General features: G+C 40.7%; 1 protein-coding gene across 1 annotated transcript in view; it reads right to left on the bottom strand.

Annotated features, from left to right (window-relative positions):
• Positions 1–21,611, bottom strand: part of DOCK1 (dedicator of cytokinesis 1) — a 279,035-nt gene that overhangs the window by 51,871 nt on the left and 205,553 nt on the right. Inside the window, exons 35-39 of the mRNA XM_026851564.1 lie at positions 14,460–14,545; positions 14,116–14,272; positions 10,838–10,878; positions 9,618–9,708; positions 5,600–5,719 (exon numbers count right to left, since the gene is read on the bottom strand). Coding sequence (XP_026707365.1) covers positions 5,600–5,719; positions 9,618–9,708; positions 10,838–10,878; positions 14,116–14,272; positions 14,460–14,545 — 495 coding nt within the window. The remainder of the gene's footprint in view (positions 1–5,599; positions 5,720–9,617; positions 9,709–10,837; positions 10,879–14,115; positions 14,273–14,459; positions 14,546–21,611) is intronic.

The raw sequence follows: 21,611 nt of genomic DNA, 5'->3' as shown, positions 1-21,611 counted from the left end.
GTACACATCAATGCTTATTGGTAGCACAGCACTGCCACCGATTAAATATCAGCTTTAGCAGAATGAAATCTTGGTTTTCATTATTTTTTTTTTCCCTTCCCACCCTTGTCAGTCGAGTGTAAACGCACCAGAGCGGAGGCTCCATTTCTGTTGCATCTACCTCAACCTGAATAAACCCTTTAGATGTTACTGAATATTAATATTAATAACGAATTTTATAAATGTTTCAGAGCCTAAAAAAAAGAATCCTCAAATTAAATATGCTATAGATTGAATTCACCTACAATAAAGACACAGTAATCACACAATCCTAGCATTCTTCCTAATAACCATTCCCCTATCTCTAAGTGGAGAAGAACACGGGGAAAAAAAAAAAAAAAAAAAAAAAAAAAAGAGGTATTTTTGCCATATTTGCTTCTGCCTTAAATTACTGGAATTACTTTAAAAAAATCTTTAAAAGTTAGTTTACAAGTTATACTGCTCATATTTTGTCACATTATTTTTAATGGAACACTTTCAGGTATAGAGAAGAGATAAAACTATCATACTGCAAATACATGATAAAAGTGCCTCACCGTGGGAAAAGATTCTTTCCATTTTTGCCAGCCTCTAAGCTGGCACCTCTCCAGCCGAGGGATCTGTCTTAGAGAAAAGCAACTACTTTTTGTTGGTTGCTGCTACCTCTTAAAAATCCCAGTCTGCTCCAACATCTCTATTTTGAAATCCAATTGTCCAGTTCAATCCTCTGAAGGAACAACAAGTTGTATTATAAAACTCAATTTGTGACATGCCAAGTGTTCTGAACTCCAGAGGTCCACGAGTCCATTAACCACCCGGGTTTTCCCTTGGCTCTTTGTGCAGCTGGACCACAACACCTGCAACATCTCCAAAACCAGAAGCAAAGCTGGTGATTTTTCCAACACCGTAACAGAAGCAGGAACCGTGTGTTTAAAATCCCCTGCACAACCCTCCAAAAAATTTCTCTGTTTACTACAGAGTAAATTTATTCAGGTGAGAACAGCACGGCTGTGGCAAAGGATCCTGATAAATGAAATCTATATTCTTGAAGGTCAATAACTCCCAATCTGCTGCCTCACAGATTTCCTGCCTTGGAAGGTTTCCCAGGTTTGCCTAGGACATGGCAGGTCTTCTGGAGGAATGAGCCGTACGGGGAGCTACTACACAGGATTTGTACGATGTACAACTCATTAATGCGAGAAACAATTTATCTGGAGAGTGTACCAGAGAGAGAGGTTGGTGATAGAGGAAGGAAAATGCTTCTTTTATACTGAAGCCGTAAGAAAAATGCGCACAGCTTAAATGTAGTTGTGTAGACACGAGCTGCAAATTGTTATGGGAAAGACTTTGAGGATGCAGAAGGAGATCTTTTTAGGGAAAACCTAGCAATTCAATTTATTTTTGAAGCTGGATTGCTTCTTGCCCAGAAAGAACTGCAGCATCCAATTTAGTTTTGGAGGTTCTTTAACAGCAGCAAAGGCGGATCTTAGGATACCTCCTAGGTCCTGCTGAGTTAACGGTCAGTAAAAATGAAATAGTCTAGGGCAAGAATATTATCATGCAATATTCTGATGTATGAGGGACATTCCAAGGTGTTTAAAATTCAGGTAGTGTTAATTAACCATCATGTAAGCTTAATATTTTAAATGAAATGTCAAAACACAGTATTTCCCTATTGCTAGTATTGCATTCAAGATATGTAAGATATAGCCACGCTTGGAAAGCCTTTAAAAGAATTTACTGTATTCATTTGGAACACGGTCAAACACTGTATCTTTCCCTTCTGAAAATCATCTCTGTCCTTCACAGTTCTCAGGACGGGCTCACGATCTGATGGTATGAGCTGGACATGAGCCTCGTGCCGATTTTTGGCAGACAGGTGAATTTCACCACTATCTTCTTAGAGGGAAGAAAAAGCCATTTGATGCCATCCCATGAGCTGGAAAAAAATCCACATTTTAAGCCAAAGCATGGCAGTAAAAGCAAAACTTTTTTTTTTTTTTTTTTTTTTTTTTTAATGGGGGTGGTAGGGGGGAAGCGAAAGGAAAGAAAGGAGGAGCAGAAACAAATGAGCAGTGTGCATTCATTTAGTTTTTTCTCCCTGGGACCAATGCTTTCAATTTATGAAGGAGCAGTGGAAAGCACATACTGATTTATAGACTGCGGCATCCACTGGCAAACTTGAAACTCGTTGCTGTTTGTACATTTTATCGCGCAGGAGTAAGAATGCTGCTGCTTCCTTTATGGCTCCAGAGACCACACAGGCCTGTTTCAAAATCAAATCTTATCTTTGTCAATGACACCAACTATTTCTTGGCTTCAGTAGTTCATTAGCGCTGACTACCATCAACTGCTCCACGCGGGCAAAATTTTACCCCCTTTCCTACCACCACAATTTTTTCTTCTTGTTCTGAAATACTCTAAGCTACCAATTTTTAAAGTCCCTGGATTAAGGGCTTTGTTGAAAATTACAAAGCTTCAGCAAAACACAGAAAGAGCAAACACTTCAGAGGAGTTCAAAGGATAGGTTAGACTGCCGTGATAAGCGTGAAGATAAGGCTTTTAAGGGCAAAAGCCAAGAGAGATGGAGATGAGACTTGGAAAGTGCAACACGGTGGAGAATAATAATCAAAGCGAGTAAACTAGGTGTATACTAGGGAAACTTGAAAGTAACAACATTTCGTTTTGCAAACAAGCTGCTCAGAAGAGTAATGAAAAGTATTACTAATAAGGAATCAAATTCATGAAGCAGAAGAGCAGCAAAATACAGAAGCTGTATCTGAAAATGCTAATTCACTAAAGGTGAAAGGTGTGCTTCAGAAGATTGGTTTAAGGACCCAAAATCAAATAAAAGTAAAAAAGCAAGCTTCCTAAGAACAGTGTATTAAAAAATAGAAATAAAAATGAGGAATCTTAACTGAGCTACAAATAACAGGGGTATTCATGGTGAGGGCTAGTATTTTGTTCTCAGCCCACACTCTTGCTTTCAGTGCAAGCCCACACTCTGTATTGTTAAATCACAAATTTCTCAGGCACTTCTCGTCCAGAAGTGAAATGTGCACTCCATTCCAGTCTGTATATGGAAGATTATACCTTCCTCTAAATTAATCTCACCATGAATGCTAATATTTAGGGAATAAACCTCATTCCCCCTGGGAAATTAATCCGTGTAGAGAGAGGGATCATGATTTTTGAGAGGCTGAACTACACCATCCTTTAAAAAAAAGAAAAGTCAATGTTTTAAGATCAAGTGCCACCTTTAAGGAAATCCTTCTCCTTCATTTCTTCTACATAATGTTTCCAACCACATCTACCTCCCCTCTCGAGTCTACCCACTGGGTTAGAGAGGAAGAGGTACAGTCTCACAACAACTTTAAAGCAAAAACTTCTGTAAAAGCCTGGAAGTAGCTCTGCAGCTCTCCAGGGTACAGTGACCTTCTTCTGACATCTCTTGTGAACTTTAAGGGAAGAGAAAACAAAGCAGTGGGATCAACCCAGAGTGAACTGCCAGGCAGGGACACAGCTGGGTGATTATGGTAAAAAAAAAAAAAAAAGATGAACTGGTTAGTGTATTGATACAGTCTTCTACAAATGCACAGCAAATATTATTTTGGATAGTTACTCATCACAGAATGGTGTAGTTAAAGTAGCTGCTGGACTACAATTGCTAAGTGCGTAGGTAAATGTGAGACGTTGATTTAACCCAAGGGCAAAAAATCCCAAATTAGAGGATTCCCTTAATTCTATGGTGGAAACTTCAAGTTTGAGCTTCCTGACATTTGAAAATTCATATAAGCTGCTCATATTCTCAGTGTATATTGATTTTCAATGAACAATACCAAAAGGTATCACCAACTTGAGTGACCAGATACTGAGAGGAGAAATATCTGTAACTAGGAAAGGCTGCTTTGAAAATGAATCGTCTCCTCACACACACACACAGAGAAAAATCACACAGGAGTCCTGTGACTTGAGTTACACAAAGGAATAGGAGTAAGTAATCACAGTGGTCCCTTTGATATCACTGTTGAGCAAAAATTTTCAGAATAATGAAGATTTGGTTCTTTAACTCTGAGGGGAAGGCACAACACTGCGTTGTCAGTGCTTTCGAAAGCAGGCAGGGCCTTCTCTCATTTCTAGTTGTAAAATCTGAAAAATTTAAGAATGGTTATTCAGCCGAACAACAGTCTCTCAAGCGTGGATGCCGTGCTGTGTAACGTGGCGCAGGCTGGAAAGTAAGCAGCAGGTATTTTGCCTGCTGTTTACATAAACAGCTCATTAGTGCTATCAGCTGAAACGGGTGGGTACAACTTTAAGACAGGCTGTTTTCAATATAGATATAAAGGATGCTGCAGCTTTTAATTTACAGCTAAACCGCGTTGGCCTGGTGCTCAGAAGAACAATTCCCACCGCCTGTATACTAGCACCATAAAAGACTAAGTGTGAAGCCATAAAGATGTAAAACAACAAAATAAAAACGTGCGGTTTCTGTCTTTTCCTTTCCAGAGAGGAACGTAATACTAAAATACACTTTTAAATCAGCTATGACCCTAATTCTAACGAGGTTCTCCTTGCCCGCTGTTAAAGGGTTAGTAAAAGCTTTTGGGGCAGCAGAAGCGTGTGTATCCTCTGTGGAAGCACCACGGCACCTACACAAGCCCTGGCCCCACGGGGTTTGAGCAGCCCAGCTCTGTCCCAGTCTAGAACTACAATTTTCTGAGCATCATTTATCAGCAACTTCTAAATATTGTGTTAAGATAAGGTATAAAATTTGACCTTTTAAGCAAAATTTCTATCAAAATACCGATCTGATTCTGCTAAGAACTTACTTGGAAAACATGAGATGGTTGGATAATATTCTAGTTCTCCCAGCAGATGACATTTTTGTTTGCATTTACATTTATGCAACAAAGATAGCTTTTAAAACCCCAAGTTTATGGTCCTGAAATGTTCTGACAAAGAGATCTCTACTTCTGTACTGAAACATTTTGTGCATGAAATATCCAAACACAGATACATCCCTACATCTCCCTGTCTACCAAGTGAACCCCCTTCATCTCTGCGGACAGGTTCCACCAGCGCCCTCCCCGTCCCACCATGCTGGATGCAAACTCATCTTGCAGTAAAAGGTGCAATTGCCATGAAATATTCTCATCTGAGGATATTTCTGCCTTCTTACGATGTGAACCACAGACATCCACTCTCTGAGGAAATTATTTTGTGTACATGAGAAAAAACAAGGGTAGCTGAAGGATTGCATTAGCTATTGTAATTGCCAGAAAAAGTAAGTCCCCCAAATTACATGCATCACTTTTTTATTTTCTCCGTGGCATCATATGCACATATATTTACCCTTAACACAGCAGTTATAAATGTACCATTGATTTATTTTTTTACTTTTTTTTACTATCATTATCTTTAAGTGCTAGCTGGTGGACCATTTACATAAAGCACTCCAAATAACTTATAACAAGTTAAAGCTCCCTGAAGGTCACTGGATGCAAGCTGTGTTTACTATTCAACTTACAACTTAGAGAGAAAAGCAATGAAACATATTTGGACTTTTTATTTTCCTTTTTACCTTGCCCTTGTCAAAGTAATGGATAATTTCTTGATATAGTTGATCTTTCAACTGTCCTTGAGTAGCAGCCTGGTATCCATCCCGCTGGGTAAGATGTGCTGCACATGCTTCTTCTGACCACTAAATCATACAAGAAAGAGGGGAAAAGTGAAAGAAAATCAAAAGTTATGAAATACGTCAGTAAAATTAGGCTAAAGAAAATACACATTTTTTATTGGAACAACTGGTACCACAGCTAATTCGCTAACAAAGATTTTATTTTTTTTTTTCCAGTTGTGTACTTTGATTCCCTGAGCACAAGACCATTTATTTGAATGCTGTAATTGGAGGCTAATTACATATATCAGCTGGAAGGAAGCTTCTTGAGGTGGCTTCATCTCCTCAGCGAGTTTGATGATTTTGACCTTGGCCTGCTGATGGGTACAACCTGCTGAATGCATAACGAACTCTTGCAGGTTTATGTCGAGAGAAGCCCCGAAGCCAAGATACATGACTACAAATGGGAAGGACTGCAGGCACAGAAATTAAATGGCTAAAATTCATCGAGAACGTTTGGAGGCGTGGAAGAGTGCCACTAACTTTATACAGCCTGTCCGCAATTAGTGGCTTTTGCTCTTCTAGAAAATGCCTAACGGATGAGGAGCCAGGCCCAGACATTAAATGGATTTTCTCCTAGACCTGGGAGGACCAAGCAATTCCCTACACCCTTCTTCCTGGCACCTGCATATTCTGGTGCCCAGGGAGGGACAGATACAACGGACACCTCTGGACTCCAGTATTTGCATCACCCCTTCTTCACCTCCCACTAATATTTCCTACAACCTACCCAGGGATGAGACAATTGTGGAGACTTTTCCTTAGTCAGGACACTAAGACCACAGCCTACCCTGCCACAACTGCTGATTTTCATGAAGCTAGCTGGAAATTAATACCTTAGAGACTCACCTAGAGACTCACTTTTATAGTAAAATCAAATGACAAACCTCCCTGAAATCAAATACAACTTCTCACAGACTGAAAAAGAGACAGGGACGGGTGCTCCAACAGGACTTGTTGCCTTAAGAAACCGAGTTCAAAAAAATAAATTACTGTTCACTTTTTTATCTGAAAAGCAGAGTTACTAAAGGGGGAGGACTGCCCTCTGAAATAAAATGTATAACTTTCGGAAAAGAGGAAAAGATCATGCCGAGATCAGCACCTTAGATTTATTCACAGAACTGCTGTTACATCATCCAGTTTTGCCCCCTAGATCTCATTAAATTTCACCCAATTACTTCTTAATTTGGCCAAAACATTTGTCTTTGGCTAAAGCAGACAACTTTGACAACTTTGTACTGCAGAGTTGTGTTTCTGAGCAACGTAAACCTCCCGGTGTCTGCAATGCAATGGCATTTTTTTCAGCATACTATCTTCTGTTAGTTCTCAACATCTTAATTTTCACTAAATGTGTTAAAAATACAAATAAAGTCTCTTTTCTTAAGCGTGCTTCATCAGCTTGCAGTAATCTGGAGAAAATGACGGTGGCTCTCTCACCGCAGACACAGCCTTCTCATAAATTTAAAGGTGAAATTCTCGAAAGCTTAGTCTTGACCCAATCGTGATCCCATTAAAATCAGTGCGATGAAATATATGCCAATGATGACTGTCATTGAAAAATCCTGTCCTCTAGGTTTGACAGAAAAACTCGATTGCTTAAAGTTACACACACCACAATATTGCTGCTTCTCAAGCAATAATGAACTCCATCCACTGCTAACGACTGGTAGTAACCAGATCTTGTATTAGACAGATTGATACCCTTTTATAATAAAATCATTCCAAGCTACAATGTAATTATCTTTATAAACAAAGATCCAGTAGTGATGTAAACCTGTGGCAAATACTGCCCTTATATCTGCCATCTTTTACCACTTTGAATTATAAGAAAAGAAAATTGGGTATTTCTTGCCAGTGAATTAGAGTGTATTAGGATACGCATCTGGTCTCTGAAGACATTCTGTAAGAAAAAACAAAGCTGGCTAAACTCTAATTTAAGGTGACATAAAGCAGAGTGACTAACAAGTTCAAGCCATAGTAGGCAAAAGTTTGAATGACATTTTATGGAATGGTTTATTCCGTCAGTTTTCCAGAAAACACAGCACCTGTGGAAGGAAATGGATGTTTTACCTCGTCTAAAAGGTTCATTCATGTGATGAGCAAGTGTTACACACCTTGGCAGTCCTGTTTTATGTCCCTCCTGGGAATGAGAGAGATCTCTACAGCCCCGGACTCAGCGAGTTACTCACTTGAACTTGCCCCCACAGGCAACCGCCCGCCCCAGTGTGTGTGACGGAAGGTGTCAGAGCCATCTCCTCACATCGTCACCTCTCTGACACATGTCTCGGCACAGGAAATGTCACTACCAAAGTGACTGCATCCAGCAGGCTGTGGCCAGCAACTGCCCCCCTTTCACCAATGTCAAAAGCTACTGCTATACTGCTTTTGACTCCGGCTGAACCTCACTGATGTCTACTTGTGTAACAAGCTTCTTTTTATTTAAAAATAGAGTAAATACATTTTCAAAGTGTCTTAATTTAAACTGCACATGTATGCTCTGCGTCGTATTTAGCCTTCTTATAGCTTGGATGGAGTTTACTCACTTTTGAGGTATGAATAATTCTCAGTGCCTCTGTTAGATATAGTCATTTAACACCTTTTCAATTTCAAAACAGATATTTTACACACGCATTTTTGCTTGGGACTGCTGAGATTAAAACAAAGTTTGCTAAGAACAATTTGCAGCTTAGAACGAGATAAATTTCCTTTCTGAAATGGGGTGCCAGTAGCATAGTTTCTGTAATAATATCGAGGGCTTGCAGTAATACGGAAGGTTGCAATACACTCGTCACTGGCACGAGAAAGAGATGAAATAGAAAATGCAGTTCTCAATTATTCTGTCCCTGACTCTGCCCCACACATCCTCAAGGGGAGCAGAAAGAGATCCAGATCCCTCCGGAGAGAGAAAGATTTCACTGTAGGTGCTGAGATGTGAGGAAGAAGAATGGGACTAAAGCAAACGCTTCAGAAAACATTAATTCTCATCAAACTTTGTTACTTTTTCTATTGACTGCTTTTCAGAATTAAAACATAAAACTCCTTGCTAGTAATGTCTAGGCTGTAATAAACGTGATTTCATGACACAAGTGTCTGCTGTGAGTCCTTCTGTATGATAACACCAGGATCATGGTTGGCACATGTTGCCACGTTTGGGACACAATCCTGAAACAAGCTGCGTGACAGAGACAACACCATCTGTCCAGAAAGTTTTCAGTGAGATTAACGCTTATGAAATACGGCTTCATTACATTTCTGACTGATGCTATATAGTGTTAAAAACGCAAATGTTTTATTTACAGGTGCTTTGTATAGATAACATTTGATTTATACATATTGCAGGTTACACCAAAACATTTCTTGAAGAATAGCAATATTGTTACGTCTCTTTAAATGTGCTATAAACTGTGTAACACTGCATTAAAATTATATGTAGCTCTTAAGGGCATGAACTTGGAAAGAAGGCCGTTTGAATTGTGTCTCTAAGTTTCTGAAATCAACCCAAATCTACAGATACCCAAGAGCAGCTGATAACAGCCTCTAGAACTCCCCATGTACTGCCGTTGCAAACACAGTTCTGCAGGGAGTTGATTTACTGAGATATGTGTTTAGCTGCTTCCTCGCATCAAATAATTTCGATATTTAAAAGAAATTTAGATTAAAGCTTTGCAATTTATAACTTGTATTCTTGACTCGAGCTCGCTTCCATTCATTTCAGTTGAGCAAAGCGTGCCCTGACATACGCTAAGGGCAGAGGGCTGCTTTCCAGCGTGTATTAATTACACGTGCACAAGATAACTGGCATCAGCGGCAGCACACAGTCGTTCATCAGGTTTAAGTGCAGATGTTGTAAGAGAGACAAACAATACCGCTCCTGGTCACTGCTAACCTGATTTCAAAACGTGCCGTGTATTTTGGTGTTTACCTTGAGGAGTTTTGCATGCAGCAGTAACGTGTAGGCAGCTTCCGTATAGTTATCACATTCTTTGTGCAGGTCACACAGCTTGTACAAATACCTGCGAGTAATAAAAACAATGGTTCTTAAAAAAAAAAGTGGGTTCTTAAACGTTACTCAATAATTTATTTTGAAGTCTACAATGGTTCAACTCCCTCTTCCAACAACTACATACAGGTGGGATCATTTAAAGCTCAGATTTCTGCGTGCAGACAACCTTTAGGACCATTTTCATTTCCATTGTGTCCTTTTCCCAATGCGTGATGTGTAATGAATCCAGTAAAGATTCTGTGCAAGAGATATCACTCTAATTGTTCATCTATAGGGACAGATGTAAGTCTTCTTCCTTAACTTCAACATCATCACGCCTCTGGAAGGGGATTCTCTTCATTTGGCTGTCGGGGTTTTTGGGTGACAATTAAAAAAACCCTCACAAAACTATTAAAAGTGTTTTTTGAAAAACCCAGTGAAAACATAGAACTTTGATACTCATATGACACATATAAGTTTGTTAACAGAAATACAACAGATTTTTAGGGGTAGGTTGACAGAGGCAATTTGTCTTTATAGAGACGCTGAATAGGGCAGACCTACTACTATTCGTAACTTTACGTGTTTGTTCAGTTATCAATCCTGCCTTATAGCATTAAAACCACAAACTTCATCATTTTAGCACAACAGTCTAGCCAATTTTAAGCCAAAGTACAAATAGAGGACTAGGAACCCTGAGGTTTACAAAAGCACAACAACATATTACCATTTTTCCTTTTGTATGAAAATAGATTTTGAAAGGTCCCTGAAACGTTCACATTTAAAGGAAGTATCAGTCATGATATCCTTAGTAGTCCTTTTTACCCCAAGTCACATACGCTGTGCCTCACTAGGAGGCAAAATTATTTATTTTCTAAGCTTTCTTTTGACTTATTTACTTTCTTCATGTGACAACACTCCTGAGTATTTCAATGTTCATCCGAAAAAAAAAAAAAAAAAAAAAAGTCATGACTGATTTCTAATGCTCCATTGTTCTCAGTGAATATAGGCTTTTGCATGTACTCAAGGTTCTGTCAAGGTATATTTTTTCATTACTTCTTTTCCTCCAGTCCCCAAGTGACTGCTTAATATGAACTTAATTTTCTCTAATTACACTATACTAAGTCAAGCAGAGTTTGTCACTGGTCGTGTTTACAAACCTTATGTACATTTCTTCTCTCTCAATCTCCTTGTAGAAATTCTGAAAACATAATTTTGTTACAAAGTCTTTGATTTCACAGTCTGGAACATGCTCTAAATTAAAAATTAATAATTGCATAACATCAACCTCAAAACTGCAAAATGGAATTCGCCTCTAGTGATAGAGCACAAGTTATTTAACTTATAAAGTCTAATGCTGTGATGTTTCATGATGTAGTTTATTAAGGCTTATGTCTCACTGCAAAGGTTAAGAATTTGCAAGAATAGTACTGCTAGAAATTTGCTTCTGGCATTTGCAAGTCACACATCATTAACCATTTTCAGTTGAAATTTTGTAATACACAAACCCATAATTTTTAAGCAACAGTTGTTCTATGGATTTAAAACTCCAAACCTCAGTTGAACAATACATCATCTGCTCTGGAATTCTGATAGTTGCTTTGGAAATAAAAAGGTAGATTAGTGTTATTTATCTGGCTTCATATGCCACACACTATCATCATTCTCTTCAGAAATGTCTGAATGCCTCTGGTCTTGAGATAAACTAGTTAACACTACAAATATTGTAAATGCAAGATATGACAAATTGGGTGAGATATTAAAGGCATTCCAGAATCTAATTTTAAGTTTGCCTTCAAAAGTTAAAATATATCTAAGAAAACAAAACACAAAGAAATTTACCCTTCACTAAATTAAAACATATTTCAATGCTAAATTAAAGCAGTCTGAGTAGCCACTAATAGATGCATAAACCCAGTACTAATAGATTAATAAGCCCAACAAAAACCTGTTCCGTTCAAAGAGAACTGAAATACAGAACAGTCCCTACGTAGCACAGTTGGCAATGATGGATTATCCAGTGGATATACCATTTGAGTTGACATAACTGCTCACTGGTTTTGAGTTCAACTCAAAAGTCAAACTGAGCCACGTGAAAAATTTTTGCTGTTTTCTCTTACTTAGGCTTTGTTTGCTTTTGTTAAAGGAGAAGAGATTTCTGAGCTAGGTGGATCAATAATGTAAAACCATATAATCCTAATATTGCTGCCAGCTGCTCTGCCCTTCTGATGCAGCTCAAGAAGCAACATTAAATCAACGAAAACGGCAAGAGGCTCTGGCAGCAGGTTGACCTAACACACATGACGTACTAGAGTCCCCCCCCACCAGAAAGCTGTCCCTGCTCCTGCCCCATCTTAGGGTGCAGGTTCCCACATCCCCCTTACACTGTGCTGGCCCACACGTGCGGGGCTCTACAGCCAACGGGCTGAGGAACTGATGGGGATGACAAATAACTGGAGGGGAAGAGTGTGAGCTTGCAGCAAGATCCCTCCTCGTATCTGCTCTGCTACCTCGGCGGCACTCTTGCTTTTGCCAGGATTGTCAGGGGTAGGAGCAAGCAGCTGAGGGGACAGACAGGGCTTTTATGGGATTTTTTAACATCAGCACTGGTTTAAATGCATATCAAAACCTCTGACTTAAACTATAGTCAATAAAGACAAACTTAATCCTGTGAAAGCCTCTGCATCATTAAAGTCCCAATTAAGAACTCTTTGAGACCTCAGGTGGGAATTCTGCTGAGTATGAGCCCTGGGTTGGATTTCAGCAAAGGCAGGTGCCTGGAGAATGATGAAAAGACTGAGCTGGTCCTGGAGGGCAAACGGGACTTTAAAGTCAAGCTGAAGTTTTAAATCACTGAAAACGAAGGGAAGATCTGCCCTGCGATGCTTTCCTGCATTTCCTGCAGACTTCAGCAGCGGGGTTGTGCGTGGAGATCTCACCGTGATTTAACCTGACAGCAGTAAATCACCCACCAAACTTATCATATGCAAATACTTGAAAAATTCAGATGACAAAAACCAGCATCAGGAGATGCTGTTAGAGACACTCTGAGAAAACAAAACCAACCCCCGAGTGGGCCATTGGTCACCCTGCGGTTGGTAAAGCAAAATTACGAGGAGGAGACTCAAGAGTATTACGATGAAAGGAAGGAGAAATAAATTCACCTTACTAGGGAAATTTTTTCAGTTTTATAAATCGTTGTCATGTTTTAGAGCGTATGGTGTATGTGACTTTTTTATTTCCTATCTTGCTTGGTGCGAACTGGCAGCCTTTCCTCACTCAAACTCTGCTCAGGACGACGCTACGACTCTTCCGCGGGGGACCTAACGGTATTTACTATATCAACAGCTGGTGACAATTCTCCAAGTTCCTCCTCTTTTCCCATTTCCTAAACATTCTGTTGTTTTGATGTGCACAGAGAGGAAGAAAAAAACCTAAAATCCCAATTTCTGATTTGATGTCTCCACCTTCTCTCCCATTCTAAGGGGCAATGTTTCACTCATAGCTTACGCCACAGCGCAGTATAAAGGCTGCACTGCATGAGCCCAGGACGTTTGCATTCCTTGCAAGTGCTAAAGCTCAAACTATTTATTCAGATCTTTTCAAGCCAGCCTGAACAAAATCTATCAGCCATATCACATAAATGATAAACGCTGTCTGTGCCCCACTTATTTAAACGACATGAAAGCTTTGACCATGATAGAGGGATGAAAGCTACGAATCCTTGGTGGCTAACAGTTTAATATCGAGTCCTACTGGAAAAATCAAATTTAGCTAGTACTATGTTTGGGGGTCTCTAAAGTGTATTTTGACATCATTTTTCAATGTGTGCTGATTTTGTTCTAGTAAAATTTCAGACTCTAATGCTTGGGCTGAAAAGCATGATGTGCCTGCCATGGGGACAACTGCTCCTGCTTCCAGCTCTAGCCTAGATTAAAAGACGGTTTGTAGTATATAGTAGATACTCCAGAATTTCTAAAACAAAGAGGCAGAAATTTCACATTCTGCTTTGAATTAAAGAGTAACACTCAAATTACTTCAAAAATTTTGAATACGGAAACTGAGCCGTAAGCAGAATACAAATGGGATTGCAAATGCATGGAATTTTGGTAGAAAACTGTGTATTACTCCAACGTTCTATATGTCCAAGTGTTTTCCTATATAATGTTGTTCATACATCAACTGTAAATGTCTATGAACAGCCCTCAAAGATCAGGCCCTGAGACATTTCTTCTTAAATCTTTCCTTTGAATCAATTACAGAAGTAATAACCCATGTTTTCATGGATTCATCTTCATTAAAAAAGGGGAAAAAAAAATCCACAAGTATTTCAAACTTTCATGAGAATCACAACATGTAGCCTGTTTTATCTTTTTGTTAAAGCTGTAAAATTAAGAACGCAGTAGTCATTTCAGGCTGGTGACTTCTCTTTGCTTACCAGCACGTTGACAGTACAGCTCATGTGGTTCTCCTTGTTCTCGTCGTGCATTATGGTCCTGTAGTCCAACAACCTCTCCATTAAGCGGACAACAAGTTTCACAAAAGTTTCTCCACTTTTAGCAAGATATTTGTGCTTTCTGCAGTGCTCCAAGAGACTGAAAGACCAATTACATTCACCTTGTTAATCACATGGAGAAAAAAACCTTGACTCAGGTGCAATTTTAAATACTATGCATCATTAACAGATTTTAATTATTTCTGGGCTACAAAGTTCATTGTAGTCTAATTGCTCTCTCTCCTGACTTTACGGTGACATAAATCTCGCTGCTGATCAACACTTACATTTTGTCAAATAACACTTTGTACTGTTCATCTCCTCTGCCTCCTTCCACTTCATGATCCAGTTTCGTGATGATCTCCTTCTCAAACTATAATTAAACAAAGCAAGCGTAAATAATCAGATGGCAAATATTTCACTTTATTACTGTAGCCTCAATGGTTCACAGATTGGTTGGGTATCTCGGTGAGATGTTTAGCCACTGTTTTAAAGCTTGATTGACTTAAGAGTTTGCAATCTCTGGTATTAGACTATCCACAACGATCTCCTGCCCTACAAGGACTTTTTTTTTGTTGAAGAAATCATTGGTCATGTTGTTAAATGAAGTGTAAATATTTGCATTACGAAAAACTAAATAAGGAGATTAATGACAAGAATGAGGGCAGGGAAAAAGAAGACACAAAGCCAGGCACAAAATGTCCTCTGCCATAATGGTAATAGCAACAAAAGTAAAATACAAAAGTGTTGAAAGCTCTAGGAGGATATATAACACCCAAGGCTGGATAATCCAGCCAGATGTACACCCTAGCATCACTAACATCCCCTTTTAGCATACAGATACTGACTCACAGCAGGGCACAATTCAATTAACAAACCTGTTAATAAGTCACTGCAGAGAGGAAGGAAGTTGTTTCAAACAACTTAAGAGTAGTATTTTTGTCTGGGCAATAACAAAAGAATGCAAACTTCAGTGGGCAATAAAATATATTTTAAATGCCAACGGACAATTCACTGGATTTTCAATGATTATGGCAGGTTTTCCCTGTTGCCGTCACATTCCCTAAGGCCCAGGCTAGGACTAAGTGCAACCTGTTAGTGCAGGAAGGATCACTCTAGGCCTGCTGCTATGTAACGAGTCCATCTAGTTATCTAATTCCTAATTCTTCATTAAATAAGCACAGACATCCACACCCTTAGGAAACAACCTATTGTCAAGGGACCTCCGGAGAAGAACCGGGATGAGAAGGGAGCCTGTGGCAGGGCAATGGGGGCCCATCAGTCAGAGAGGAGGTTTATTGACAGAACAATTGTCTTCCAGGTTTTTTCACTGTCACTGGCTCAAGCAGTCCCTAACTATTGCAAGGAGAAGCAAAGGGCCACCTGCACAAAGAACAAAATGTACTAACGTTTTGTAAATGTCAAGAGATGTACTTTGTATCTGCAGTTAATATTAACGGCATATAATGTACAAATGAAAAAAGAATAGACTGTCTGTGGCTTGATATACTTCCAGACCGAGGAGGCACGTCCACAAGCACCGGGCTCAGCAGCAGCCAACGCGAGTGGTGACCAGGACCCCAACTTTCACCTCGATTCCTGGGTTCAGTTTTGGGCCCCTCACCCCAAAAAGGCCATTGAATGACTCGAGCGTGGCCAGAGAAGGGCAACGGAGCTGGGGCAGGGTCTGGAGCACAGGTCTGCTGGGGAGCGGCTGGGGGAACTGGGGGGTTCAGTCTGGAGAAGAGGAGGCTGAGGGGAGACCTCCTGGCCCTCGGCAACTCCCTGCCAGGAGGGGGCAGAGAGGGGGGATGAGTCTCTGGAGCCAAGGCCCCAGCGCCAGGCCCCGAGGGAATGGCCTCAAGCTGCCCAGGGCAGGGTCAGGCTGGCTCTGAGGAAGGATTTCTGTGCAGAAGGGGCTGTTGGGCGTTGGAATGGGCTGCCCAGGGCAGGGGGGAGTCCCCGGGATCCCTGGAGGGGTTGAAGAGTCGGGCTGAGCCAGCGCTGAGGGATCTGGGGGAGTTGGGAACGGTCAGGGGGAGGGTCATGGTGGGGCTGGAGGAGCTGCAGGGGCTTTTCCAGCCGAGATCATTCTGTGATCTCGCACTTCTGTTTAAGCCATGAACTTTCCTTCCCAGTTCTACTCTTCCCCACCTCTTAAGCTGTACCAGTAACAAACTGGCATTTCTTGTTCTTTGTAAATTATTTCCACTGATCAAAATATCTACTTTGGCGCCCACAGCATTAGCTCCTCTGGCACAGCCACTGCACGCTGCCCGATCAGCAGAGGGGCTCTCTAATTGGAGAAGGCAGGCTTTTGCTGAAAGCCTGTCAGCAAAATTAGACTTTTCTTTCACTGGGAACAACTGCAAGGAGGCAACAAGGACAACCTCAAAGAGCATTGTAGTAGAGGTCATGTGCTGAAGATGCAGCTGATATCTATGCTGAAAGGCAAAAATCAAAATCTGCTTACTAGGAAGGAAAAAAATCCCCTCAGAGAGCCTTGCCAGTCCAGCAGCTTCCACCAAGGGCTGACAAAGGTACCAGGACCACCATCCCAGAGCATCCCAGGTGCCCGTGCAGAGCAGGGAGCTCGGCTGTGGTCCCACCCCACGGGGCTGCTGCCCTGGCCGAGGCATCACCGCTCAGCATGGCAACCAAGGGGCAGGGGTGGCAACAGGGAACAGGGGCTTTCTACAGGGGCAGCCCCATGGGGGAGTTGGGGAAAAGAAGTTGTTATCTCCGGCCAGCAGCAGGGCTCAGATTGGTTTTGCTAGGAAGAGAAACTGGTTTTTTTTTTGGTTTTTTTTTTTTTTTATGTCCACACTGTGGACCAGAAATTCTGCTGGCATATTTATTTCAGTGAGGAGTGTAAGATCATCCTCGCCAACGGACTTAAGTCATGATGAAACTCTGATGATAAGAGAGCACTTTTTGCCACCTTAATTTATATCACTTTGAGGAGGTGTGATAGCCACGTCCACCACTGATCTCTTTCTGCCAACGTACGCTACATTTTAAGCTCTGCCCACACACGCCCACCTTGGCCAACAAAGGCTATCATAGTGCCACCGCCGAGTACCAAACAGACATGCCCTTAGCTCTGCCTCAATCCCTTTATCCTGAAATAACTGCTGCATGCGTGGGGCAAGGTAAACCCAGGCAGAATAAGAGAAAAGCCTGTGGCAAGTAAGGGCGAGGAGAAGCATCCTGCAGGCCCATGGCTGGAGGCACCTGCCTGCTCTCCTGGAAGATCCTTTTCTGCTGGAGCCCACAGCACTTGTGAACACAGACACGTTGGCCAAGTTGATCCTGCGTATGAAATGTGGCCACAGACTGTAGGGAACCTGTTTTGCTAAGAAAAAAAATCCTTTTTAGGGAGAAATACATGTTAGTCTGAAGGATTTGCTTGATAAATTGTGGCAATACCAAAATACTCCTCTTTGTCAGGACAACTCAATCTCTGACCAGCGTAACAGGCTCAACAGCAGCAATGTCAAAATCCAGTCAGATCCTGGACACTGGTTTTGTCTCTCTTTCCAAGTCTCTGTTTTCTTTTCAGCATTAACTGCAGTTAATGTTCACATCATTCCCTACCTTCATGTGCAACCGCCGACTTTCTGTCCTCTGCGTTTGAGTTAGGAAATTTATTTTCACATGCTACGTGGCAGCCCACTAGAACTGTGTTACAGAGAAAAAAAATAAAAATCTCTGCTCCGAGCTCAGTGACTGCAAGCTATCATGACGAATAATGGCAGCAAAAGTCCTGCTCACCTGCTGCTCAGAGCAAATTCAGGATAGAATCTAACAACATGCACAAGTCAAACGAGCTGTGAGCTGTCAGGGAAGCTGAACTACAGATTGTATCATGCACACCGCGATAAAATCAACCAAGTACCCAAACAACAGATATCCCATCTTAAACCAATTTTCACTATTACGCATGACTGTTTTAAAGATGAAACCCCACACCTCGGATTTAAAATATTTTGAAGGTGCTCTTCTGTTCCCCAAATGATCCACAGAACCACAGAAACACTGACTGGAAGAGACCTCGAAGGTCATTTCGTCCACCCTCCCAGGTGATGCAGGATTATTGCCAACGCTACATCAGGCCAACTGTGACTGGCTTAGCCAAGTGCTGAACGTCTCCATGGATGGATGATTACACAGCCTCTCTGTTCCACTCCCTCACTACTTTCCTTGTGAAGAAATGAATGAAAAGTGAAATAAGGTTGGTTTTTTTTTTTTTATACAATGAATCCATTATGCAAAAAATGACAGGAAAATGAGAAAAGGGAGAATAATGCAATCCACCCCCTCCGAGAAGCAAACACAAGCTGAAACACGTTTCCATAGTACAAGGACGTGTCAAGTAGAACACTGAAGCACTGCGATGATGAAACAGAGAAGTCACAAAATTCATGTTCTCTAATGAGATCAGAAAGAAACTGACTTTCTATACCAATGTTAAAAATGACACTTACTGCCAGTGTGAGCCCTTTAGGTGATGTATTTTTTAGCAAGAGATTACTCAGACAAAGAAAGGCAATTATATCTGTCATACAGGATCTTGAGTATCTTCTTCCTGATATCAATTTTACTTATGTTTCTGTAAATCTAGGCTTTGTGGGCCATCTCCTTAACAGCCCTCTTGGGTTGAACAGAAGGAGACTTGAGGCATTTCTGGGGTTTTAAGGACTATTAACAATATCTTTGCTCTTCAATCATTCGTGGTACTTCTCAAGGAATCGATATGATATAGATCATGCAAGGCAGAGGACTGAATATTATTTAATGGTTAAAATTCCTTCTACGGTCTTTCCACAGAAGAACCTTTCATCAACACTATCTGAGGTTTACGGAGTGATTGTCTTCTACAGTGGGAGTAAGAACGCAGCCCTGGAGTCACAGAAGCTAATGGTTCTGGGACACTGCATCTGGCATCTCTTGATAAAGTCTCAATTTTTCCTTTTCTTTTTATTTATTTTTTTTTTTAAACGAATAAAGTAGCACAAAGTGGGCCTGCCATTATTATGATGGAATTTATTCTCAAGTGAAAAAGCACCAAATTTTCAATGTTTACAGCACAGGCAGTGACAGTTGCCGAGGCTCTTTCTGGAGGTTTTGGGGGGTATATCTGGCACCATCAGTGAGTAAGATTCATATCCTTCTGCTGACAGTCAAAGCTCGAGGGGTGATGTTAGGACGAATACAGGAAATTACTATCAACTCTTCCTTGCAGTTGATCAAGATCTCAGCTTCTCTTTAGGATGTGTGTTTGAACTTGAGCAAAGGGTATATCCACAACTTCATCTGTCTGTTACAATCTCCCTTCTGGAGAAAATAAATCAGTGTAAGCTATCTAGTATCATCAAGTGTCAGCTCAACTAATCGCTTTGGGTTTTAGGTTTACCTAAAGTGTGGTCAGGCTAGATTTGTAGCGCTGATTGACAATTTAATCTAGTTGTAGATGAGGAGACCTTTCAATTCTCCAAGCTGCTATAAATTTGTTTTGATATGGGATAATAATGAATTTGGCATATAAAATTCAAATGACAGATAACACCACTAGAAATTAGTCCTAATGCAGAAATAGCACGCAAGTACTGTAAAACTTTGTTCAAAAAGCTGCTATGAAAGTTGGTGGTAATTCCCAACAGTTTCATCTGTTCCCTTTCCTATTTTCCCCACAGCATTCTGGTCGGCAAACAGATCTGGCAGCCATTTAGTATTAGGTGATTTTGGAGGTTTCTAGACTTACTACATTATCTTTCTCCCTTGCTCTTCAGGTGGGGTGAGGGAGGGATAGTGATCAAGGCCAGAACACAAGAAAACCCTACACATTTAAATTTCAACCGCAGACAACTAAAAATGTTATTTATTGAAATTAATTCTTTGTGGGGATGACTTATTTAAATTTGCACATTCAGTGGGATTACAGAGGAGAATCTGCAGCATCACGGAAACTTGGACAAACCCATTAACTTGTGTTCAGCATCACAGAAACTTGGACAAATCATTAACTTGTGTTCTGTCTGCACATCCATAGCACAAGGGAGGTTAAGACAGGGCTCAGGAGTGGTAAAAATAAAAATTATAGGTTCGAAAAGTCAAGAGAAATTCAGATAAAGTAGGTACTTCTCATTAAGGAGAACTACATCAATTTGAAATTCATTGATAAGCAACAAGAAATTACACTGCAAGTAAGAATGCCAGTATGACTGTCTTGACGATATTGAGATTTAGTGTGAAACGTTAGAAATGAATTAACGGGGTTTTCTCTTTATTTCGTCTGGTCTTTACTCATTTAATTCTCTTCACAACAGAAAGCTGGGTAGAGATATTTTAGCTGCACTCATGGCTTTATTTTAGTAATCATATACATTATGCATTCATTAATTATGCATTTCTATATCATTTTGCATTATGCATTCATTTATTATGCACTTCTATATGATACTGCATTATGCATTTATTGCTTATGCACTTCTCTATCATCCTTCTATCTTTACAGCTACGGTTACACTATGCTAATTGTCATTCCTATTTGCAAAAACCGGGACAGATGCATTGTCTCATTTTTGGGGCTCTTTCCTCACCTAATTACTTTTACACAACTCCTTCCTCCAGCAGGGTAAGAACACGTGCTGGAGCCTGTACGCTTATATTGGTGATGCTACCACCACCAGACCCTGATGATTCTCCTTTGTAACGTGGTCCAGTTTGAAAACTTGACATATGGGACTTCTAATTTCTTCTTCCTCAGCATTGCAGAGTAGGTGCACCCACTCAGATTTTACTGTGAAGGATAAGGGTCCTACTTGATGAGAAATGTGATTATGTTGGGGAAGACAGGCTGAGGTACTGCTTCCGACTCAGTCTCTTACCTTATTTTGTTAATAGGGATTTTTTGGCTCTTAGAGTAAGCTGCTTCTACTAATTAAATTATACCACATCAGTTAAAAGAAATCGTATTATGATGCAGTGCCATGAGATAGGGAAAAGCTACCCAACACCTCTCCCTGCCTCCTCCCACTTCTTCCATGCTCTGTTTTGTATCAGTTCCTGCACTGGCACCTCTCTATGAACGGCTTCAACCCAGAACAAGCAGAACATTACATCAGCAAAGACACTGGTCCAGAAAAGGTTAAGTTAAAAGTTTTGGGCAGGCAAATAAACTGGAGTGCTCATAGGAAATAGAGCTAGAGTAAGTGACAACTGGGGGGAACGAGCAGCAAAATCAGGAGGTCGGGGTCTTTTATGCTCTGAATTGCACATTTCAGCGGAATGACTGTTTCATGATGAACTAACTTTCCTGCTGTCACCACGGGATCCATCATGTTCATCTGACCAGGCCTTGAACAATCAAACCAATTCTCTTTCATCGCTCCTGTGGCTCTTGACATATTCCCTTTGATCTGGAGGGTTCACTAGTG

The sequence above is a fragment of the Athene cunicularia genome, assembly GCF_003259725.1.
Source record: "Athene cunicularia isolate RWA chromosome 6 unlocalized genomic scaffold, athCun1 chr6_part1, whole genome shotgun sequence".
NCBI lineage: Eukaryota > Metazoa > Chordata > Aves > Strigiformes > Strigidae > Athene > Athene cunicularia.
Note: the sequence above shows the minus strand (reverse complement) of the source record. Positions and strands in the feature narration are given on the sequence as shown.